At 36.0% G+C, this 25,839-nt stretch overlaps 1 protein-coding gene across 1 annotated transcript in view; it reads left to right on the top strand.

The window, feature by feature from the left end:
- TNKS (tankyrase) overlaps positions 1 to 25,839 on the top strand; it is a 202,092-nt gene that overhangs the window by 110,730 nt on the left and 65,523 nt on the right. Inside the window, 6 exon segments of the mRNA XM_035004108.1 lie at positions 16,892 to 16,986; positions 18,629 to 18,695; positions 18,991 to 19,177; positions 23,257 to 23,378; positions 24,840 to 24,931; positions 25,023 to 25,101. Coding sequence (XP_034859999.1) covers positions 16,892 to 16,986; positions 18,629 to 18,695; positions 18,991 to 19,177; positions 23,257 to 23,378; positions 24,840 to 24,931; positions 25,023 to 25,101 — 642 coding nt within the window.

Genomic DNA, 25,839 nt, shown 5'->3' with positions numbered 1-25,839 from the left:
ATAATGAATAAGATTCTGGAAACAGGAAAGTGTTTGAAAATGATTTTTTAATAGAAATCAATGAGAAATAAAGTAGAATTTAGTGCCACCCATTGAAGATACCCATAAAAGAATTATTTAGTTGAAAGAGCAAATAGACTCAGAGGTCAGACAGACTGGGTTCTATTCTCTGCTGTTCCACTTTCTAAGTGTGTGACCATGCCTCTACAGTTTTCAATGCATTCATTTGTAAATGGAGATAATCATACTCCTTATACAAGGTATTTGAGAGGATGAAGTGAAATAATGTGATTACTGTATACCGTTGTCGCACATAGTAGAACCTCAGTAAATTAGATACCTGCTCCTTTGATACATGTTTTTGAAGCCTTTGGACATATTTAGAATGGACATATATATAGTTTTGAGTACTCCAACATTCCCCACTTCACCATGGAAATTGTCTTTTATTATCCAAGCTCAGTCTCAGATATCATTCGGATAAAATGTATGTTACCAGGGGGTCTGTAAAGCACATAATTGAATTAATTCTTTTGGAGCTTGGTGTTCACCACCCTCCCAAAACATCACATTTAATAAATAAATTTGTTTATATTAACAGTTTATAAATTCAGAAACCTGTTTTTGAGATATCTATATATATATATAGATATATATATATATATAACCATAACCATTTTAAGCCTATATTCATTAAAAATTAATATCTGGCTGAAAATAATGCCACAGTATTCATTTGAATTCCATAAACACATCCAGTGAAGCACAAAGAATATATAAGATTAGTGAACTTCATTTTGCATTTATATTTGAATTTTAGGGTTATATACATTTGTTTACTGTAATATAGAATTTCTCAGTATTCTTGGTTAACAGCTCCCTCCCTCAGTGTGAGTCTCCACCAAATATCATGTTTGACCAGGGTTTAAACAGCCGTTATGTGGTAGATCGTTACTTTGAAGACGTCTCAAATGAAACCATGCCTCTCATTATTTTATGCTTTGGTCTAGTTCCTTCTTACACTGACTTTAAGCTAAGCCTGGGACTGCTTTGATGAATAAAATAAAGCAGAAGTGGTGCTAGGCCACTTTCGAGACTAGCCCCTGAATTGGCCTGGCAGCTGCCAGTTTAGTGCTTTTGTAATGCTCTCTCATTGAACCCAGCTGCCATGCCATAAGGCAGCCCAAGCAACCACATGGAGGCCTCTAGCCAGAGACCCACCTGAGCTCAGTTAAGTCTCTAAATAACTGTCCAGGCATCCCAGACATTGTACCCTCAACTGAGTTCCCTGTTTAGCCTCCAGATGACATCAGTCATCCCTACCACCCTAGCCCATACCACGTAGAGTAGAAGAACCACCCAGGTAAGCCACCAGTTTGGGGTGTTTTGTTATCTAATAAAGATAATTGAAATACTCCTACTACAAGAAAATATGACTCAATGCTTATTATCTTTTGGGCAGGAAAGATTACATCTTTTCTCAAGAGGATTACTGAAAATGGCTCTTTCAGAGCTGTGAGGATGAGTTAAGTGAAGATTTAAAGATAAATCTCCAAATATATTTATTTCTTTAGATATGTTTAATTATTTTGAATTTATATCTTACATTTTAAGATTCTTTTCCCTCTTGGAATGCAAACATTAATTTAATGTGCATTTTTGGGGGGCGGCGCTCATAGTATTATGGGAAAAAGTAAGAGTTTGAAGCTAGAAGAGCAAGTTTTAAGTTAAAATTATTACTAGGCAAGTTTTGTCATATCTCTGAGTTCTCCATTTTTTTTTTAAAGATTCTTTCCATCCTTCCTTCCTCCCTTTCTTTCTTTCTTTCTTTCTTTCTTTCTTTCTTTCTTTCTTTCTGAGAAGGAACGTGAGCTGGGGATAGGGCAGAGGGAGAGAGAGAATCTCAAGCAGACTCTGTGCTGAGCACGGAGCCCAACTCAGGGCTCAGCCTCATGTCCCTGAGATCATGACCTAGCCAAAATCAAGAGTCAGATACTTAACTGACTGAGCCACCCAGGCACCCCTGAGTTCTCCATTTTTTAGCCCATAAAATGAAAGATTTGGGCCATATGACCTCTAAAATACCTTTAAACTCCAGCATTTTAGGATTGTAATATATTTTTTTATTTATTTCTCATTAGAGTTAGTAGCAATTACCAGTCATACAGAAGTAGATTATGTGAGGTTGTGTAGAGTCACACTAGATAAGACACTCCTGGAATCTGGAATAAAGTTTCCATAGAGCCTTATTTCCCTTTAAGAAAGTGTTAGCTTTACCTCAGGGCCCATGCCAGGCTCTCTATAGGCTTTAGTGGCTTTTATCATCCTCTCCTGTTCTTGGCAAATCTTGGTAGATGAAAAGTTATCCCATTTTTTAATTTCCAACTTCTGTGGACCATAGTTCAGATGTTACTTGGGATTACAGGAAGGTCAAAATGCCATAAGTCTGTATTAGGGAGCTCTTTAAGTATTTTACGTTTAATTATATATCTAACCTAATCGCTTCTTTAAAGTACATCTTGCTGAGCTGTGCATGTCTTACTGTAATGCAGAAATCCCTTAGAGCAAGTTTTCTTGCCTACTTATGATGGAATATATTGTATAAAATCTTTATGCTTGTGTATATTCGTTTTGTAACAATAAGGGCTTGAAAATGTCTTTTTTATTTTTCATTAGGGAATCGCTTCTACTAAAACAGTCTCTATTTTGTCAAGCATGACATTTCTGCTGGTGAGGGTAATTAGTACCCATGCCAACTATGCTCTGTTTCTCTCTTTGAGAAAAGAATTTTTAGTAGAAAGGGACCTGTGTCAAAAGGCAGGTGGTAAAACAGGAGTTCATTTTAGCTCTGCTTAGCCACCCTCCTCCTAACTTTGGTTTCTCCTACATCCATATCCAAAAAGCGTGTTTCCCGCAGTTGTCAACATTAGACTAGTTACTAGGTGAGGGATAGAAAAGGAGTGAGTACTAAATCATTTTGCTGTGAGTATGATTCGTTGCTAAAATTTGATTTAGAAGCCTGGTTACAAAAGTGACACTTAAGTGTATTCTTAAAATGGCAAGAATCTAAGTTTAAAGAGCTCTTTCTGCCTCTGCAAGTAAACCAAATGTTACAGGGTAGAGTAGATTAGAGCTGCAACATTCACTTGAAAAACATCCATCTGGTAGAGCGGCAAGGGCAGAGGATGTGGAAGAAACACACAAAGTAGCTTCCGGGGTGTTGCCCATGTCCAAGTTCTGTGGTTGAGTGGGATGGTGGGCAGTGTTATTCACATATTTTCATGTATCAATTAGTGCCTGATGAAGATATTTAAAAATAGCCCAATAATGATTATGATTTGATATGATCTCTTTGGCTTAAACTGTTGGATTAACATCAGGTAACAGTAAAGTATTCAAAAGAAGTTCTTAAATCCTTTTAGTGAAGGGTGAACCTTAATGGGTAAAAAGGCTTGCTTAGGGACAAAGAGAAGTCTGATTTCAGAAACTTCTGGCCTGATGAGAAGCAGCAGAAAGGGAAGAGTTAATTATGGACTTAAGAACTTTGAGATTGTCTATAGCTTTGAATGAGCATTATTAGGAACTGTGGTCTGGCCATAATACAAAACCAATATAAACTGTTAATTTCCTAATTCATTTTGTACCAGTTACCTGGTATCCAGCTCAGGTTGCCATACCATAGATTGGGTGGCTTAAACAACAGAAATTTATTTCTCAGTTCTGGAGGCTCGAAAGGCCAAGATCAAGGTTTCAGTATGGTCAGTGTCTCATGAGAGGCTCTCCTGGCTTGTGGAGAGCTGCCTTCTTGCTGAGAGAGAAAGCAAGCTCTTGGATGTCTGTTCTTTATAAGGGCACTAACCCCATCATGAGGCCCACACTTCATGACCTTATCTAACCCTACCTACCTCCTTAAGGTCCTGTCTCCAAGTACAGGGTTAGGGTTAGGGCTTCAACATATGAATTTGCCAGGGTGGGCATGGACACAAAACACTCAGTCTATAACACCTGGTTATTTTCGTATCACTACCTTTTAAAAAAATATTTCTTTTCTAATAATTGCTCAGGAAGCCTGCTTCCCTCCCCACCATGCATATTCATCCATTTACTTACTTGCTTAATTAAATTAGAATTATAAAGGAAAATTTCAAAAATATCAAAAAAATATCAAAAATTCCCATAATATTCTTTTTTTAGAAAGATTGTTTTCAGTGACTAATAAGAAAATGTCTTTCTCTACTAAGAATAGGATCAGTAGTAAAACTTCAGAAACAACACTATGAATACCATGCGTAATTATTTGAAATGCATATTTGGGTAGCCAAATTAGGAAATTTGAAAATAGACAAACTCTAAATATAAAACGTTTCATATATTGATTTTCCGTTTATGAAGATAGTAACATGATAATACCCTACTCTGAATACTGTAAAAATGCCCACTGAAGTAATCTCCTAGTTTCAGAGAGGGTTCAGTACCTCTTAGAATTGGGGAAGGGGCTTTGGGCAGGGAACAGAACTAGGCTCTCTGCTCTTGGCTAGTTTTAGCTGCCAAATTCGCATACACAAGCTCAGAAACAACAAGGACTTTATCACTGAAGGCACTTTGAGGTGATAGCGTATCTCTCAAGTCCTAGAGCTCTTAACAACATTAAAATCAGCTACAGGAATTTCTCCCAGTTCGCACAGTTAAAATGACTATTTAATGATCTAACGCAGAATGATTCCCTCATAAATAATCTTTAGTTGCCAATCAGTGTAACTTGTGACCTGTTTCAAGAATAAGTCAACTATCTGTTGAATGTTAGTTAAAATCTTTGATGTTTAGATTTTAAAACCTGAGATTTTGAATATTAATTATACAAAGGAATTCCCGCAAGGTGTGAGTAGTGTGAAAACTTTGCTGCTTAAGGTATAAAGCATCAGGTTAGTATCAGACCCGAATCCTGGTTTCCATAAAGTCTGCTAGATGTTTCTCATTAAACAATTTAGAATTCATGTTGCACCTTCCGAGAGTGCTAAGCATTCTTTTTCCCCCCTCCCATACAATCCCACTGAGGGGAAGCTAGAAACTCATTTTCATGCATGCATTTCAGTTCTGCTGAATCTGAGGCTGGAAAAGAGAAAAACAAATTTCTGGCTGTTGAAGAATCCCCTTGGAGTTTCCATGATGAGAACGTTAAGTTAAAATTGAATTAAGTTGGCATTCAGAACTTTATTCTCACAAAGATTCCTCTGTGGATTTCTTGTTCTTTCTTGTATGCTCCTTTCCTTTCCCCTCTCCTTCTCTCCCCAATACATACACTTAAAGATAGTCCTTTACAGTCTCAATTTAAAAATAAACTTTTACTATATAAGGCAGCTTTATTTTATAAGATATTTCATAAATTCTCCAAATTTCAAATGCCTTAGGTTCCTTCCTAAAGATGACATGTGTTACGTTGGAAGAATATCCTCTCTGGGGCTGGAAAATATCAATCATATTTACCTCTGTTCATGTAGCCTATCTAGAATTCAGAGAATCTTATTTGGAGGAGAATTTAAATGGCAGTTAGTCCAACCTCCCAGTGCAGTGTTGGAACCTTCACTATGAGAACTCTGACAGATTGCCATCTGGCTCTGCTTGAATACATTTAAAAAAAAAAAAAATGAGAGCTCACTGGTTTGGATCAGACCATATCTGACTTAGTGCTGAACTTAAGGTTGCACACATTAAGGAGATATATTGACTAGCCAGAGGGTGACCAGGAAGGTATTCAGGAAATTATTCTGGAAAAAGCAGTTGAGGCAACTTCAGGGGTTCAGTTCGAGAGACCAAATGACTATCTGTTAGAGATATGTAGAGAAACCCTGCACTAGGAAAGACGCGGATAAATTGTCTTGTCCAGTTTCAATTTCCTGTTATTCTTTCTTGTCCTCTAATACTTACTATTCTAGACAACTGTTGTTAAGAAGTCCTACATTCCAGTAGGACTTCATCCAGTGGGATGGTCACACTCTCATCATTCATGGGATTTCACATATAGTACCCTATGGATCTGTGCTGAGGTAGCTAGAGCTACTAACGTGATCCCTGCCCACCAGGAGTTACTCTTCCTGCCACTCAGCTGTGCTAGTCCATTTCTGAACATGCTATCCAGAACCTGAGCAGCCAGCCAGAGGAAAAGAAGGAAAGCAGAATGGGAATTCTGAGGTCAGACTGTCTGGATTTGATCTCTGACTCTATTAACTTGCTGTATTAATCTCCCTGTTCCTCAGTTTCCCCCTTTATATGGAGATTACAGTAGTTTCTAGCTCTGGTAATCGATTTGTAAAGTAAATACGAGTAAATACCAATTAATACATACAGTACGAATAGTACATTTTGAAAAGTGCGTGGTACCTAGAAAGTCTCTAGTAGATTTTAGCTATTATTTTCAATAAACAACTTTGTATTTTCAAAATATCTTCTATTTCATTTTAGCCTGAAAATAACTCGGTGAGGAAACTGGTATGATTGTCGGCTAACTTCCCCTATTACAGAGACTGTGACTAAAAAACATTAATGTGTTAAACACTGTTAGGTTCTAGGAGTGGTATCATGTCTATTATTGCAAAGTAATAGGAGTGGTATCATGTCTATTATTGCAAAGTAATAGTCCTGATATAGTCCACTGTGATGAAACCATATATGTATTTAGCTCGAGGTACTGTGCTTTAGAGAACCATTGATCATGAGGCCCGGGACCAGAGAAAAAGATTGGAAAAGAGAACATTACTATAGGAGGATCGAGTAATGTGTAATCTGTAGAAGAAACAAGTTAAAGGAGACCTAGTTTTTGAAAAAGGTATGAATAAAATATCTTTTTAGAAAAGTTTTGTTTTTACTTGGGTTCATCAGTTTCCATTCCCCAGAGAGTTTCTTCTTTAAATTCTCTTTATAAAAGCCCAAGAATTGAGAAACTTCAAGGAGATTGTCTAATCTTCATTATGGTACTACTTTAAATCTCCCTCAAAATTGATAGGCATCAGTGATACATATTTCCATGGACTCATGCCCATATTGATTCTCTAGCTTGCAAGTTGTTTTGATTTTGATTAAAGTATCACTGTCTCAAAGAAGTTCTTAGGTATACCTAGCAAGCAGATTAATCACGTCTCTCTGCCTGAAAGAAACTTAATAAGCTCTGATTATGTGGTTATTATATTTTCCAGGGTATTTTATATTAATGGCTGATAATAGTATTTTATTTGTAGAAGGGAAATACTGATCTGTCTTAACCAAATGATGAGTTTGAGGTGTTTTTTGTTAAGATAGCCAGCGCAGAGATGGAACAACCTGACTGTCGACTTCTAGACAATGAGTAAATAATCATGGTACAGCTAGCTACACAGTGGAAATACTATACAAGGAATAAGATAAACTTATATATACTAATACTTCAAGAGAAAAAAAGCAAATTGCAGAAGAGTATAATATGATCCATTTGTGTGACCAAAACAACAGCAAAAAGAACTGAGAAAAACATGTTCATGTACATAGAAAAAAATCTCAAATGATACTTGTGCATCTCTGAACAGTGGTTACCTTCAGGAAAGGAGTTTGTTGAGCTAGGGGAAGAAGTAGAGAGAACATTTTACTTTATATTATTTTAGAGGGAATACGTTGTTTTTATACCTTAAAAGGGAATTCTATTGGGGAGGGAATGGTGAGTAAAGGTAACTGATAATTGAGACCAATTAAAACTGAGAAAATACATATGTAATACCTCATTTTTGGAACCATATCTGAGAAGTATGTTTTTATAAAAAAGTGGAAATAAGTATTGGAATTTTTAAGTGTAATGATCCTCTGTTCATACATACTTTATAAAAGGATGGCAGGAAGTTAAGAAAATTACAAGGATGATGTCTAGAATTCACACGTCACAGAGGTGGTAATTGCAAAACTGATGGTACACAGGGCAATCTTATCACGAAAAGTAGGATATCCAGACATAATATGTCCCCTGAGACAATGCTGTAGGAAGTACTGTCTATGAAGTATTGTTGCTAAAGAAGTTTCCCGTGAAAGAGGAAGTTCCAATTTACGTGAAACACAGAAAATAGAAATAGGCACAAGGGAAATCATCACACAGGACAGGGAACAACAAACAAGGTCTCTTCAACAAGTCAGGATCATGAAAAAAGACAAAAGGAGAGATGAAGACCGTTGTAGATGTAGGGAAGCTTAACGGCACAAGAACCAAAAGAATTGATCCTGACGTCCAGCAAACCGACTTTAGAAAGTTTTTCAGACAATTAGGAGAGGTGCTTCATATGGGTATTAGATGGATTTACCGCTATTTTTGTGAAATGTAATAACTTTGGGGTTTTAAATGAAAATGCCATACTTTTTAGAGACCCCTGTGGAAATACGTAAGGGCGAGAGTTTGCTTCAGAACACTTCAGTGGGAAAAATAAAAGAGAGAAAAAGAGATGTCAGATGCCGGTGTCACGAAGTCTTAATAATTAATGATTGTTGAATCTGGGTGATGCTTACATGCATGTTCGAGTGCTGACAAGATCATAAGGTTTTATCTGATGAAGCCATTTTTGTAAGTGTAGCAAGAGCAAGAGGCTGGAGGAAGAGCTTGAATAGTATGTGGAGCTTGTATGGCCTGAGAAAGACTGCACTTGAATCTTTTAAAGGAATTGTTTAAATGGAAAGAGAAGTATCCCTTGTTATCTCTTGAGCCAACTTTTAATAGGATTCTTTTCCTAGTTTGGCAGAGGAATAAGTCTTTCTTTATTCAGAATGCCTGTGTGCGCTTGCACGTAGGCACGCATATACAGACACACGCACAATTTTCTGACTTGGGACAGCTCCAGGAACCAGGAAACTCATTCAGCAGTAAGCTAGAGTAGGGTGGCCAAGCATCCCCGTTTGCCTGAGATGAATGGGTTTCCTGGGACCAGGAAAATCTTGGGCAAACCAGGATGAGTTAGTCACTGTAGTCTGGAAAATTCCAGAGGATTTGATCGAGGTCAAACCGGGCCTTTATCTTAATGAAAACCAAAATAAACTATATATCACGAGGGTAGATAGCTTTCTGATGACTTACATCATGGCTTCACAGTTGTGGTTTTGTTCTTTCCTGGAGAATGCATCACACATCACTCAGGCCTGTGTTGAAATGTTGGTGTAAATCTTTCATACAATTTTAAAGTCAAATTCACCAATTTCATGTCCTCTGTTCCCTTTTAGTAATATAAATCAAAAGCTGACAGTAACTTTCATTTTTTAATACCCTACTAAGTATAAAGTACTGTGTTAAGCCTTCAAACATAAATTTAAGACATATTCTCTGTTCTCATGAGCTCAGGGTAAATTAGAGGAGATAAATAAATAATTACTATATATTATTTTGTGACAAGTGTTACAGTAAAAGATTGTGGCAAATAGTTTTAGGACCAGTCTTTGGCAATCTTTTTTATATTTTATTTGCAAGATACTGTCCAAAGACAGAACAAGAGGAGAAGAGATAATTATTTGGAGTATTGCTATTTTGTTTTGTTTTTGTTTTTGTTTTTTAAGATTTATTTATTTGCCAGGGAGAGAGTGAGAGAGCACAAGCAGGGGGTAGGCAGAGGTAGAGGGAGAAGCAGACTCCCCGCTGAGCAGGGGATCAAGTCCCTGCATCGATGCGGGACTCCATCCCAGAATCCTGGGATCATGACCTGAGCCGAAGGCAGATGCTTAACCGACTGAGCCACCCAGGTGTCCCAAGGAGTATTGGTATTTTGGAATCTCATCTTAAAATCTTATCTAAGGAATGTCCCAAAGTGTGTGCTTTATAAAAATGGAATAACAGCAGTCTTAAGAAATTAAGAATTTTTATATTTTATGCTTTTTAGATGAACAGTGTTACAAAGATTGGGATATATTCTGTATGGTAATGGTTAAACTTCCAAAGCTTTCTCAGCACTGTCAGATCAAGGAATGCTTTCCCCTGTATCCAGCAGTCATTTTCGAGAGAGCAATGTGTGTTTTGTGTTAAAATGTAAATGCTAAAATTCCTCTGGGGTTGACTATGTGTAATAATGCATTTAAATCTTAAGACATAGTTATCATGATTTTTTTTGCTCAATGGAAAAAAAAAGATTTAGAAATTAAATTTTTATATTCTGGGCACATAATAATATATAGGTCTTTGAAAGCTGATAGCTGCCTTATGAATCCATAAGATTCTTTTATTTTGACATTTGACCCTCAGGAATATTTTGTCTTTCCTTGTTGTTTGGATTTGTTAAGATGTCACATGTGAAATTAAATTTAAGTGGGAGAATATTTTGTTACTGGTAGGCCTTTAATTTTTTCAGAAGGTATTTCACTTATTAGTACAATCTAATGCCCAGTCGTTGCAGCTAATTAATAATTAGGGCATTTGAGCCATGTGGAGTGAACCAGGGGGAGTAGAGCAAAAGATGAGGTTGGAAAGTTGGAGAGTAGTACTGGGAGAGATTTTTTATGGCCTTCTAGATCATTATACAGACTTAGCTTTTTCTTAGAGTGAGATGAAGAGCCATTGGAAGATTCTGAGCAGAGGACTGGTATATCTAACTGGTATATTTTAACAGGATCACTCTGCTGCTATGTTGCATGGACTCTGAGGGGATTCTGCTGGAAGCAAGAATGCCAAATAGAAGGCTGTCACAACTCAGCCAGCTGAGAGAGGATGGGGACTTAGACCAGGCCTGTGGCAGAGAAGTGATTGAATTCTGGAGATATTTTGGAGATCGTGCCAACAGAAATATTCTCACCGCAGTGAGCATAGTGTGTGAGGGAAAGACGGTAATCAGGAAAAACTCAAAAGAGTTCTTGACCCGAGTAACAAAAAGGATAGAGTTGCTATTAACAGCAATAGGAAATTGTTCCTTATAGGTTTTGGAGGAATACTAGAAGCTTACTTGTGGACATGATAAGCATGAGATGTCTCCTGTATATCCTTGTGGTGATGTCAAGTAGGAAGTTAGATTATGAGAGTTGGGAGTTCAGCAAAGAGGACTGAGCTGGAGATAATGATTGAGGAGTCGTCAGTGTATAAAGGTTATTTAAATCCATAGGACTACATGAGATCACCAAAGGAATGAGTATAGATAATGAAGAAAAGAGATTGAAGGACACCGTCCTGGAGTACTCCAATTTCAAGAAAATGAGGAGCAACCAGAAAAAAAGAGTAAGGAGTAACCAGTGAGGTAGGTCTTGGTGTCCTAGATACCAAGGAGAAAAATATTTCAAGAAGGAGGAAGTGATCAGCTATGTCAAATAGTCCCAATACCTAAAGTAAGGTGAGGATTGATAAATGACCACTAAGAAATAACTTCTAAGTATGTAAGATACTTAATAAGGTGATAATAATTAGTAACTACTATTTGTCGTGCTCTTTCTGTGTGATACTGTATTAGGTGCTTTATACAGTTTTCTGTCATCCATACAATAGCCTTAAATGGTAGGAATTACAATTCTCATTTTACAGACATTGGAAGGCAAGGCTCCAAGACACTGAGAAATTAGTCCAAAGTCATATACCTTGTAAATCTGCAAAGCAGGAATGCAAGCCCCGAATGTAAAAGCCTTTACTCATTTCCTTATATTTTGCCACCTGGACTTAGGTTAAGGTTGCAGCCACAGCTTTTGAACAGGGCTGTCGCTTGTTACTGTTTTCACCCTGCATGTATGTGTTGGGTAAGTTAAAGCTCTCTTACAGGCTTTTTTCTGTGCTGCAAATCTAGATCATAAAAGGCAAGGATAGATATATATGTTTGTTTTTTTTTCTTGTGGCCTGATTCCAAGAAGAAAACTCTGGATTATGAGATTTCCTTAAGTAAGAATTCCTTTTTCTATAAACATTTTACAGTATGAAATATCAGCAATATCATTCTCTTACAGCAGAAAAAAGTAGTTTTTATATTTGCAGTTGTTACATACTTTATCACTCCTCATGCTTGGCTTTTAAATATTCCAACGAAAAATCTGTTTTAAGAATAAATCTAAGAGGTACCAACTGGTAGTGATTGCTGGCCTGTGTATGATGATGTCTTAAATGTTTGCTTCTTGTGTTTACTAGTTGCAACCACAAAATTATCAAGTAACGTGTGAATATTTTACAAATGGGTCTGCTTGATTTTTTTCAAAGCCTACATTACACTGTTAATTATCCTAGCATTTAGAAAATTACTTTTATCATTACTTTGCCATTTGGCAATTGAGGTATACAGTTGGCACTGTGTGTTAACCATTCATTAAATTTAGCCCTAGACCACATGATTTTAACCAGCTGAGCCACCCAGGCGCCCTAGACCACATGATTTTAATTGCTTTGCATCAGAAGATAGTATTTTGGTATATAATGTTTAGATGCTAAACATTATACCTGCTGAACTTTTTTCTACAAGAAAAACCTCTGGGATCTTAGTAGTGTGTGCTTGTTCAAATCATCCTTTGTTCTTAATTTTTACTTTTTCTTTTCGTTTTCTACCATTTCCTCAAATTTATTGCATGCATTTTACAGATTTGTATGTGCCTTCTAGTGATACTATTTAGTTTGCGTAATTAGCATCCGCATTGGAACTACTACTTGGAAAGGCTCATCTAGCTTATTCTGTACTTACTCTCCCTGTGAATTTATCTACTCCCTTAAGAGCTCAGCTACCTCTACTTAGGCGCTGCTACCATTTTGCCAACTGACACTGTCATTATCTCTCCTCCATTAGTCCTGCAGTCTTCAGTTCGGGTCTTCTGCCATCAGAGTCGTACCCCACCCCCAGTTATTCTCTATGGAATAACTACAGCGATCTTTCCAAAACTGCAGTCTTAAGTAATTGCTGCTTCAGGCTCTTCAGAGGTTTCCCATTGTTCTTAGAGGCTCCCCCAATCTCACATATTACACTTAGTCACTGAGATTTTTTTCATTCCTCCGTGTCTGGTGGGTATTAATATGTGCTCTTCGTACTACCTGGAATAAAGTTCCCCATCCTTTTACCTCAGGGATTTCTGTTTATCCTCAAGTCTCCCCCTCAGGAAACAGTTCTTCTGAGAATCTTCCCTAACGGCAGTCCCTTCCGCAGGCCTCCAGAGTGGTTTAGTATGCAGCCTCTAGGCTCTTATGACATCCTGAACTTCCCCTCCTACAGTATTTGTCACATTTAATAGTAGTTGTCTGCTTTCTGTGGTTGATTCCTCAGAACCTAGACTTTTGTTTCCTCATCTTTGGCCTTCTGAAGAATTAGTATATATGTATTTCATTAAGGGACTCATGTTTTGGAGGAATAAGAAGACTCATAAAGGCAAAGAAAGTATTGACCTTTCTTGTTTCCCATGTTACCCCTAGCACTTAGTATGCTGCCAGATACATTGCAGATGCTAAAAATTTTATTTTATTTTTTAAGATTTTATTGATTTATTTTAGAGAGAGAGCATGGGGGCCGGGAGGGGCAGAGGGAGAGGGAGAGGGGCTTAAGCAGACTCTGAGCTGAGCGCGGAGCCCAGTGCAGGGCTTGATCTCACGACCTTGAGATCATGACCTGAGCTGAAACCAAGAGTTGGACACTTAATCGACTGCGCCACCCAGGCACCCCAATGCTACATCATTTTATAACCAAATTTGTGTTCAGCCTTCGCTCCTTGAATTCTAGTTAGTCTAACCATAATCACTATAGTATCAGATAGGCACTTCAAATTCGATAAACCCAAACCTCAAAATCTTTCCCTCTGGCTTCCTCTTCTCTCCTCCCTTCCCTTTCCCAACCTATAGCCTTCCTTTCTTTTCATCTGTCACTGACATTTTTGAACTGGAACTGCTGTATCCTTTACTACCTGCATCAGTCAGTTATCAGATTCTATCAATTCTGCTTTCTAATAGTTTTTGACACTCACTCCTCAACTCTTTCTTACACAACTGCTTTATATCAAGCCTCCTGTTACTTCCTACCTTGTCAATTACAGAGTCTTCTAATTTACCTAATTACAGTAATTTAGAAACTACATATATAACCATTTTCAGAGCACTATAAATAATTTTTAATGTCAATGATTTTTAAAAATTAAGAAACTAAATATTTTTTCATATGTTTTATCCTTCTAAATAAACAGTTAAGGTGTGTGTATATGTATTCATCCATTTAGGGACTTAGTTCATTTTTAAGAATAAGAAAAACTGTTAGTAAATCAACTGTATTTGAGCAAAATTTTGTAAAAGATTCTTAATATGAAGAAGGAAAATCTTTTTGTGCATCAGTAATGAAGATGTCACTTTTTTCATACAATATTAAATGTCAGCTAAGTCCTGTAAAAGAGCTTACTGACTTACTGGCCAGACATCCAAAGCAGTCATTGTCTCTGGAGGGAGCTTCCCTACTGCATTGTAAAGTCCAATTCAGTCCTGAAGGTGGGCCAAGATGGAGTAACAGAAACTAGTTTTACCTTCCCTCTTGAAATAATTAAAAAAAAAAAAAAAAACAGGCTAAACAAAATGTATGAGACAATGGTTTTCAGAAACTGGACATCAGGCAGTACATGGAAGTGATCCCTGAGAGTTAAGCATTAAATAAGCCGAGTTGTGTGACTGCTCTAGCTTACTGCCTAGAAAGCATTTCCAGTCCTTAAATTGGAGACAGGAGGCCCAGGAGGATCCCAGTGGTCTCCCTGGATAAGAAGGTGGAATTAGGAGCTTGGGGAGACTGTGTGGCAAGAGTTAGCCGGTAGAGGGCCAGTGTAAGGAGAACTGCAAAGAAGAGAGCTCCAGAGATCTGCAAAGTTCCCCGGACTGTCTTCAGCTGAGTACCCATTAACAAGAGTCTGAGGAAGCCACACGGGGTGATCAAAAGAACCACTGAAAGAGAATTAGAGGTAGCAACCCTGGCAAGTCAAGTCATACCGCATCTGTGATCGTTTCTGGTGCTACCAGCCAGACTGGACAAACCTCCTAATTCATTAGCTACCATAGGGTACTCGGAAGGGTCATACCTCACTGGAAGGGGAAATTAGTCCTAGTCTGAAGGCTGCTCTGGTTCTGTTTAACAAAGCTAAGAACAAGCTTTGAAAGCAACCTAATATATATATAACTGGGGTCCCTAAAGAGACAATGGTGGGAGAGAGGGCAGAAAAAAAAATTTGAAAAAATAATAGAATATTTTCCAAATTTGGTGAAAACTATGAACCGCAGATCTAAGAAGCCCAGCAAGCCCCAAGCATCACAAAAGGAGAAGACGGAGAAGGGGCAGCAGCAGAAGGGCATACCAGTGTACTTCACGATCAAATTGCTTAAAGCCAGTGATAAAAATATTCAAGTATCCAAAAGAGACGCCACATGTACAAATGAACAAACATAAGGGTGTTCACAAATTTCTAGTCCAAAATGATACAAACCAGAAGATGGTGAAGCAGCATCTTTAAAATATTAAAGGAGGGGGAGAAACGGTTTTGAAAATAACTTGGTATTTCCTGGCAGTATTATTTGCAGTAACATTCGACATGTGTCTGGAAGCAGAAATTTGGATGGGCAAATTGTTTAATGATGCAGAAATTTTAATCATCTATTTTTATATGACATTTTACATTTTATAAGTGTTGATATATGCAAGAAAAATTTCTCCTAGCACATTTTTGAGGTAGCTAGGATGGATGATTTTATGTCTGTGTTTTACACATGAAGAGGCTGAGATATATAGGTAATATGACTTCCACAGTTTCATAAGATCCAGGAATATAATCAGGTTTCCTGACTTCCTCTTTGGGACTCTCTTCTAATCTACTTGGTCTCCTCATTATTAGCTGTGTACTGCTCAAAACTACTACCTAAACTTAGAGACTGCCAAAATATATGAAATATATGGCCTGGCTTGAGAGCAGTAATACTACAGTATTTAGTGATTCTTTTGTATCTTGCCATTTATAGTATTTGAAGAAAAGAAATTGAGAATCTTACTAAATATCAAGGCCCAAAAAGAAGACAGGAAAAATGAGAGTACATTAAGGTATATTAGACCCTGTGTGAAAAGCTGTTACAGTATTTGAACTTTAAGTAAATGAACAAAGGTGGAAAAACTGCAGTGGTTGCAGAGAACCTTTTAATTGATGTTATTTCCTTTTTAAAAAAAGTTTGATTATTTTAATTACCATATTAAATATGAGCAGAGTCCCGTTTAATAACTTGGTTCAAATTAATGTGGCAGAAATTAGTTGGGAAGAAACTGTATTTTGTATTTATACTGCATATATAGTACATAAAATAGAAGAATTAAATACTGTCCTGTCAAATGTCATTGCACCCGATACAGCAAATTAATTTTGACACATTGCTAACAGCCACATGGAATGAATATGGTCCATTGTCCTTTTTGTTGCCACTAAAGTTTCTTTAAATTATTCTTTAGAGAGGCTTTTTAACCTTCTTAAATTTCTCTTACTTAAGAGAAATTTTGAGAGCCAGCTCTTTAGGGAAGGACTTATGCTAGAATTGGGATTGAAATCCTCGGACTTGAAAAGTGGGCAGGATTTAAGTAGGATAAGGAAGAATGTTTTTGGTTATGAGGAATATGAATCCTGACAAGTCTTCTCAGAACGCTGACAATGAATGGTTCCTGTTGGAAAGAAGTAAGAAATAAAGTGGAGAAGGTAGGGTTGGGCTAGATTACTGAAGGCCTTAAAAAACAAGTAGGAGAAATAGGTGAATGACACTGAAGTTAGAATTTCCTCCTGAGATGAGTGAATTGTCTCTCATCCAGTTATAAACTGTGACCTTCTGGCACTTCAACTCAGCGTTTTCTGTGCATGTTAACATTTACTGTATTTCAATCTAAGTAAACACCGATGAAATGACAAAGGGAGAATGATTTACCTCAGGAGGGGATGTGTTTTTCTTTTTCTTTTCTAGTCTACCCCTCTACATCTAGCAGCGGGCTACAACAGAGTTCGGATAGTGCAGCTTCTTCTCCAGCATGGTGCTGATGTTCACGCAAAAGACAAAGGGTAGGTGTGTTGAATGGTTTCATCCAGGGATCGTTACGCTTTGTTTTCAGCATCCGAAACACTGAAGTTTTTGCGCACTGGACAAAGTCACCTATCCCATTTCTTTGAAGCTTGGGTAGCATGTTTGCAACTTTGGTTTGACTTCATTTTCATGTTCTACTTGTTAAAGAGGCTTTCTCATGGTAACGGCCTAAATTAGTTAAATGTTATCGCATTTCTATTATTTGAAGTTAAAATTTGCTTCTCTCAATTACATTTATTATTTTCAACTCAAGTGGCATTCCAGAAAGGGAGATAAAACAGATTGAAAATTCCGATAAGCCAGTAACATAGCTATCCTATTCATCTGGTGTGTAAGGATCATCTTTTATTAATAAACCAAAATCATAAGTTTATAATATTCTAATTTGGTTTTTATCCTGATAAAATCTTGGACATCTGAACTGAGAAAACTTACAAAGGTTGATATGGGAATGGGGGGAGAGGGGAGGGACTATTAAGAAAGCAATGAAGTCGGGCACCTGGGTGGCTCAGTTGGTTGAGCAACTGCCTTCGGCTCAGGTCATGATCCTGGAGTCCCGGGATCGAGTCCCACATTGGGCTCCCTGCTCAGCAGGGAGTCTGCTTCTCCCTCTGACCCTCCCCCCTCTCATGTGCTCTCTCTCTCATTCTCTCTCTCAAATAAATAAAAAAAAAAGAAAGAAAGCAATGAAGTCATTTATTTTATGAAGAGGTGAATTTTAGAAAATTTTGTATCCGTTCCCTATCTAGTCTTTAGGGGACCTATGAAGTAAGTCTGCTCCTATGTAATAGGCTGACATTTCTCATTGTCCCACCTTAAGATCTTACCACCCAGGTAAAATAGGTCCATATTACACTCCTGTGATTGGCAGCATAAAGAAGAGAAGCCCTGGAGGGAGGAGGGTTTCTTTCACTTTGCCTCTTTCCATGTCAGAAAACACGGAAACGAAGAAACAACTCAGTATTTGAGACGGTGATCAGAGAGGGGATCTAGCATTTCAAATCTGCTCTCTCTGTGCTTCTCTCTTGCCTGCGCCGGCTGTTGTGCTGTACGTGACTGGGGTCCCAAAAGCAGAGGGGCATACATGCCTGACGCTCTTGTACATCTCGGTTTCCTTATGCATGTCCAAAAACAGATGGGTGTATGATAGGTGGGTCATCAAGGGAAGTACACCACAAAAATGGGGGTCTTTGACTCATGCAGAATGATACTTGGAGATGCAAGTTATAGTAGTTTGGCTATTTCATTCTTATGCTGGAAATTACCTTCAAAGTGAAATAAAATGGTAGGAATATTTCAACTCACTCTCAAAGAACATTCTTCTATGGTACTTGATCTGTAAAGCATGCAGTGGTCAATTAGCACATGTTCTTCCTTTTACTTAAATACTTTTCTAATTGGTATTTTTATCATTTATTTAAGGATTATACACACAAGACACAAGGTAAATACAAAAGGTTAAACATTAGCTACGCTTTATATCCTCTTATTAAATACTCTGAGATATTTTTAATATAATTATATTGGGATCTATTAGAATTTTGTCTTTTAGCACTTCTTGGATAAATGACTATACATTATTTGAAATTGCAGTACTTTAATTTGCCTTTCTTCATTTAGTGGACTTGTGCCTCTTCATAATGCGTGTTCATATGGACATTATGAAGTCACAGAACTGCTACTAAAGGTAAGAGAAATTTTAAAATACTGAATATTACTTGCTTTTTTTCTAACTTCTCATAAGTTTTCATGTGATTTGTGGGCCAGTTAAGAGTATTAAAAAAATAAAATGTTTTTTAAAAATACCACTGTTGCCTTAAAATTTTTAGAACACTCACTTTATTTTAAATTGTTTTTAAAAACTGAAATTAAAGAAAGTAAAACATTTATTGACATTTCGAAGAGTCATAGCTGAAATTTACAGTGCAATAAATGTCTTCAGCGAAATGATCACTGACCTAAAACTTTTTTTCTTGATTCAGCATGGAGCTTGTGTTAATGCTATGGATCTCTGGCAGTTCACTCCACTCCATGAGGCTGCTTCCAAGAATCGTGTGGAAGTCTGCTCTTTGCTACTTAGCCATGGTGCTGATCCTACATTAGTCAATTGCCATGGCAAAAGTGCTGTAGATATGGCTCCAACTCCTGAGCTCCGGGAGAGATTGACTTGTATGTATTTATATCCCAAACTCAATATTGCTTGCTGTAAATTAGAATATCTCATTTTTGTTATTAAACTGCTCTTTTGTCCCACTTAAATACTAACCTTCTGTTCTTACATATACACTAGTTTATAATCCTCATTTCTGATCCTGTACTTTTCTTTTGAGGCTAATGAGGGCGAGTCAATCAATAACCATTTATTGCATGCTTACTAGATGCCAGGTACCAGAAATACAACAGCGTACAAACCAGAAAAAAATGCTCTAAGCTCACAGAGTTATATTCTTATACTATGGGTAATAATATTTGATATCTAACATTATTGAGCACTCACTGTTTCTCAAGCCCTGCAGGATTGTACAGTCGTGTTTCTATTTCTTATGTGTGTTTTAGCCCAAGTGCAGTCACTTTCCCCAATTTGAATAAGATCCTGTTTATGATTTGGTGGAAGTAATATTCTCAAATGCTGATACATATTACCTATATATACATGTGCATGTTTTTTAGATAAACTTTTTGTTTTGGAATAGTTTTAGACTTAGAGAAAAATTACAAAAATAGTACAGAGAGTTCTCATATATTCCATATCCAGTTTGCCCTCCTATCAACATCTTATATTAGTATGACATACTTGCCATAATTAATGAACCAGTATTGATATATTATTAACTAAAGACCATACTCTACTCAGATTTCCTCAGTTTTTACCTGAAGTCTTTCTTCTGTTCCAGGATCTCATTCAGGATACCACATAACATTTACTTGTCATATCAAATACTGAGATATATTTAATTCTACCTGTGGGCATTGCAGGTTTAAATTAAACTAGGCATCACCTACCTGATACTTAACTGGTCCCCTGGTTGGTATTCCCTTTCATGCCTTAAATGCCTGAAGAAAATCTTTAAATGATAACTTAAGAAAAAGGCAGAGTCAAAATGATGATAATGTCATTGAAACTTAAGCAGATTTTAAGCTGGTTTATGTTAAAACAGGAAGACTTGCAATTTTCGTCTTACTTAACTAAAAATTTAAACTTATTTTGGTACTGGAACAGATGACATCAACGAGATTATAGGCAGCACAAACCAGATTATAACTAGGCAGATGTCTTAGCAATGAATCCTTGTAGAAATGCCTTTATTCTCCCTCCCATTCATATGACCCTTGTCATATGTTATCTTGCATCATATAGTTCCTTCTTCTATGTGTATGTTCTGTCTTCCCAGTGAAATTTAAATTCTTAGAAAGACTTTTCATTTTATTATTGTCTTCTTAGCACGTGCACAGTGCTTTGTTACCTAATAAAAATGTATTAATGGTATTTGTGTTTGGGCCCATCTGTCTATCTACCCTCAACCCAACACAGTGCATTGTGCACTATGCACAGCAGGTTTATTGAATTGAACTTGAAACTTTTTTTTTTTTTTATCTTTTTCTAATTTCCTTCTTTTAGTTTATACCCAGGGCTCAGCTTTATCCCCTGTCACCTTTAACTTCTTTTTCTTTTCAAACATTTTGCCAATTAGGAGTATCATTGTGAGTTTATAGCGTATTTCACTGGACTGTCTGATTCCACTGTCCACATACGATTTAATGAAAATTTGTATAGTTTTGTAAAAGAAGTTCCCTGATGATTTTTCAACCTTCTCAGTATTTTTTATTTTATTAAATAAGATTCTACCAAGGAATTATTTGAAGAAAAGGATTTTAAAAAGTTGGAACTGCTCTAACTCTGGTTTTCATCATCATGTCCGCTGCTTTACACTAGGCATTCACAATTACAGAGTTCTCTTCAAGAAAATTATACAAGAAACAAAGAAAAACAATATTTTGATCATAACCAGGGTTATAACATTTTCATTACACACATTTTTTTTCTGCTCTTCTCTCTTTTTTTAATGTGTTGTTTCCATGAAGCCAAATGAACAAGGTAGTTTGGATTCTGCACATACTAGAGGTGAAAATACTGAAAGTAGCTTTCATTCTTTTTTCAAAATACATTTGAAAAGAGAAACTTTTAGGGCACTTTATAAACATTAAGTTTTCAGGGTAAGTTGGAGTAATTTGCAGTTTTACTGCCTTCTTTTTAGCTACTTAAGTACTTCCTTGAGGTTTTTTTTTTTTCTTCCTTGAGGTTTTTAAAAACAAACCTTTATGTAACCTTTGCATTTAGAGGGACCATTATATTGTTGATAGATTTTCCATTCTCTGGGGTTTTTTTATTCTTGAGTATACATCAATAAAATATTTTAAATTTGAAAGTCAATTTGGGCAGAAATCTTTACTTTTTTTTCTGAAGAGCAAGAAAAATAAATATTTTACTTCTTGTGTTTTGAGAATATCGTGTTGTTTAATTGCATTATTACATCCTAATTTCTTGATTTCCTTAGTACTGCAGTCTTACTGTTTGTTTTTCATAAATTTGCCCATTTAATTTTTTTCTGAGTACCTTTCCTGAACGTAAAGGAGTAATTGAAAAAGTAGAATTGCTTTTATCATTTTGATATCCATAGAACATTTGTCAGAGAAAAAGCCAGTATGATTTGAACCCAGTTTAAATTTTTCTAGACTTCTAGACTTTCTAGACAAAGCAAAATTGTACTTTTTATTTGAAATCAGTTCTCCGTACATCACTTTCCTTTGTAATTGTCAGGATCCTGCTCCTGATATATGGCAGTTGGTAATTCTTTCACTTGATTTAGCCCTAATTTTATCATTAAAATGAAAATCTGTAATTTTGTTATTTGAAAATACTGGTTTACTTTTATTTCATTTGAACTTGAAGTTGAGTTCTGAAGTTTCAAATTCCTGTACTTTGAGGAATTTAGTGATGATAAGGTACCACTAAACAAGAGGTTTTGTAAAAATGGTTTTTCCCCTGAACCTAGCATGACTTATAAATATTCAGCATTCATGCAACAAATTGAATACATACTATGCTCTATACCAAGCAGTATGCTAAGTGATAGGACTACCATAGCAAATAAAGTCATGTGATATGTCTGTGAAAGAAGGCTAAGTGCAAGTGCAATGGACTTCATAAGAAGGAATCCTAACCCAATAATGAGGAACATCAGGAAGGCTTATCCAGAATATCTAAACTGAGACCTTGAACAATAATAGTAGTTATTAAGGCATGTGTGTGTGTGTGTGTGTGTGTGCGCGCGTGTGTGTCTCTTTCTCTGTCTTTTGAGGGACAGAGGGAAGTGAGATGAGGAACTCAGGAGAGGAGAGAGAGGAAAAGAAAGGAATTCAGTAGTAGGCAGGTACAAAGACCTGTAATGGGCCAAGGATTGCTATGTAATGTATTGGGTTGCATATCATTTGTATCTTTTTAGAACAATTGTCAACTTTTTGTTAGCAAGTGGTTATATCGAAATACTAACCAAAATTGTAAAATAGAAAATATAACTATACGTTTTTAATTAGAGTACTGGATTTTTATTTATGCCGTTAATTTGGAAATCACGTTTGAAAAAATCTCATACAAATAATAAATAAAATATTAGTTGTTCTTTGAAAAATTATCAAACTCTGGCACTTCGCCGTAGTTCAGTTCTTCCCTTTTCTATGCTAAAACTATTAATATTTTGGTGACTATTTCTCTAAGTGCCTTTTTGGTACCATTTCTTATATTTAGTTGTGGTGGCAATGGTAGTAGTAACAATACAAAAAAAATGGGTCAACCTGTCTTTCCTCTTTTACTACTTGAATTTTCATTTAATTATATATACTTTCATGATAGTATGTACAGACCTTTCTTGTTTAAGAGCTATAAAGTATTCCAGTATATATGTGTTTATAACTGGTTTCCATTTGGTGGACATTTTTGGTTGCATGTTTTAAAACTTAGCTGGATTGAGTATCTTTGTATGAATTCTGAGAGTATAAACATCTTATTTCATACATTTTTCAAAAGTTTTCATTAACTATACATCCTTTGCACCTTTATCATCCTGTCTGTTGCTGCTATTGGTAAAATAGAGCAATATGTAAAATTAATAATTTTCTGATTTGTAATCATGCTAAAATGATTTTTACAGATTTTAAATCTTTTATGTCAACCATTATTTCATTAACAGATGAATTTAAAGGTCATTCTTTACTCCAAGCGGCCAGAGAAGCAGACTTAGCCAAAGTTAAAAAAACACTCGCTTTGGAAATCATTAATTTCAAACAACCACAGTCTCATGAAACTGCGCTGGTAAGATTTTATTGTTAATCCATTCCTTAGGTCTATAACAGTAGTGGAGGGACAAAGTATGATTTTCATTTCAGAAACCTTAAAGTAACTTTAGTATCTGAAATGCCAGGAATTGCCATTTTAATGTTGGTTGCATTGATTTTTAAATTTGGTTCAGGAAATGATTGCTTTCATGGGTGAGGGAATAGACATTTGCTTACCTGTGATTTGGGAATTATTTTTACCTTTGTCTTTACCCAACCATATCATAGCAAATCTACTTTTGTGGCCAATTCTTTCATAAAATACAAGACGTGATTTTCTTTTTAGAATCTTTTTTTTTTTATGTTGCTAGGTAAAGACTGTTTTCTGTAGAATATTAAAGTATTTTCAAAGGTACTTGCATCATCCTTTGGAGCAATTATCTTAATTATCCAAAGAATTCCTACATTCATTATAGAAAAATGATAAGATGATAAATTTTTTGTTCCAGACTGTACAAATTGTTTTTTAAACTCTTCATGTTTTTTCTTCTAATGTACTTTCAGAAAGATTAGCTTATTTTCCTTGTCATTGACCACATTAAGTTTCAGATATAGGGCTGGTAAAATTATTCCTGAATTCAGAATTTAAACATACACTATGCCTCTATCACAGACCTGTAAATACGCTTCAGTTAACATTCCCACATATATCTGGCACAAGAAAAGTCAAGCTATAGTCACTTCTTGCTGAAAATGACATTAAAAGAGTCGACAAACTGAAATGGGCCAACTGTATGTATCCTTAAATACATGACTCTTGAACTGGGATTCAGATACATTCACACTCTCCAGCATTATGCCAGGAGATAACGCAAAGCAGCAGAGTAAATCTGACCTGCTTTTTTGGAGTGTTTGTTTTATTCATTAGTAAGTAGGTTTTTACTCTTAAAATTTTAATACAAACATTTATATAAAACAAAGTTGAATGCAAAAATTATACAAATATAGGATAAAACATAAAATTTCTGAGAATACGTCTTCTGCTAAGCTCCTTCAAGTTTATTGCCTTTTTGCCTGTCCCTGGGCATATAGGCTTATAGTGCTAGGAGTAGCTCTCGGGCAGAGTTTGAGAACTGTTGATTTATGTGGCTGACAACCTAATGAAGGATTGACTAATTCAGGTAAGAGTATTTGTAGCTTTGGAGAGGCAGCATTCTGATACCTCCAAATAAGTATATATTGGATAATTACTTATTGGCCAAAGGAAAAGAAACAAAGTCTCTCTTAATGCTTAACTAAGATGATTTCACCTTGGTTTAAAGGCGTATGTCTTATACTTCCAGTATATTTAGAAAGAATTTGATCATCTCCATAATGTAAAATATATAAGTATGTTTTGACAGAACAATATCCTAAATAGTCAGCAGATGCTATTTAATTCCGGTATCTCTTTTAAATAGAAGTTTATTTTATTAACTTAGTTGTGTTTACTTTATAGCACTGTGCTGTGGCCTCCCTGCATCCCAAACGAAAACAAGTGACAGAACTTTTACTTAGAAAAGGAGCGAATGTTAATGAAAAGAATAAAGAGTAAGTGTAATTGCAGAGGGAGTAGTATGGTTTTTAAAAGGGAAATGCAACAAAACTAGGAAATTTCCTTTTCCTTTTCTCCTCTCCATAGTTTCATGACTCCCCTGCACGTTGCAGCAGAAAGAGCTCACAATGACGTCATGGAAGTTCTGCATAAGCATGGAGCAAAGGTAAGACGCACACCTGAAATAAACTGTCAGACTTGGAGTTGAGTAGCCTAGCTGCTCTTAAGACTCTTACTGTTCTCTCGGATTTTCCTGGAAAAATGAATTTTGTAAAGGACTGTTACCGTGTATTTGAAGTCACCTGTTCTCTTTTAAAGGTGATTTAAATCTTGTTACTAATAAAAATAATTACCTGTGTTTTATTGTACTTTACTGCCATTCTTCTGTAAAGCAATAAAATGTAGCTACAGTCTTATCATTCAAAATCCATTTAACTTTACATTGTTTTACAATAATACTGGAATTGAGGGATTTTGATAGTCAACAGCATTGATGGTTTATCGGAATAATTTATGTAAATGATAGTCAGAATATTGCTCCTTATTCTAAAGAACATTTTTGTTCCTTCAAACTGGTAATGATAATAATTTTCTCAAATAACCTCGACACTAAAGAAATACGAATTTTTGGGGTAACCATTTTTGTTGGCATTGTCTGAAATTATGAATTGCTTGAGGGAGGAAGGAAGCAAACTGGTTGTTTTTCAGAGGTGACTTGAAATTGGAAATTTTTAAATCCTCAAGAGTATGTATTTTAAAGTAGAAGTCTCCAAAGTAGACACTCTATGGAACATACAAGATGAGCCATTGGGGACAGGAAAAAATATTAGAATTTTAATTTATTAAGATAGTAATTTCTTTATTTCTGAATAAAGAAATTAACATCTGCTAATATTCAATACAC

The sequence above is a fragment of the Mirounga leonina genome, unplaced genomic scaffold (genome assembly GCF_011800145.1).
Source record: "Mirounga leonina isolate KUSES-001 unplaced genomic scaffold, KU_Mleo_1.0 Mir_128, whole genome shotgun sequence".
NCBI classification, from domain to species: domain Eukaryota; kingdom Metazoa; phylum Chordata; class Mammalia; order Carnivora; family Phocidae; genus Mirounga; species Mirounga leonina.
The sequence above is the reverse complement of the archived record's forward strand: the minus strand, read 5'-3'. Positions and strand labels throughout refer to the sequence as shown.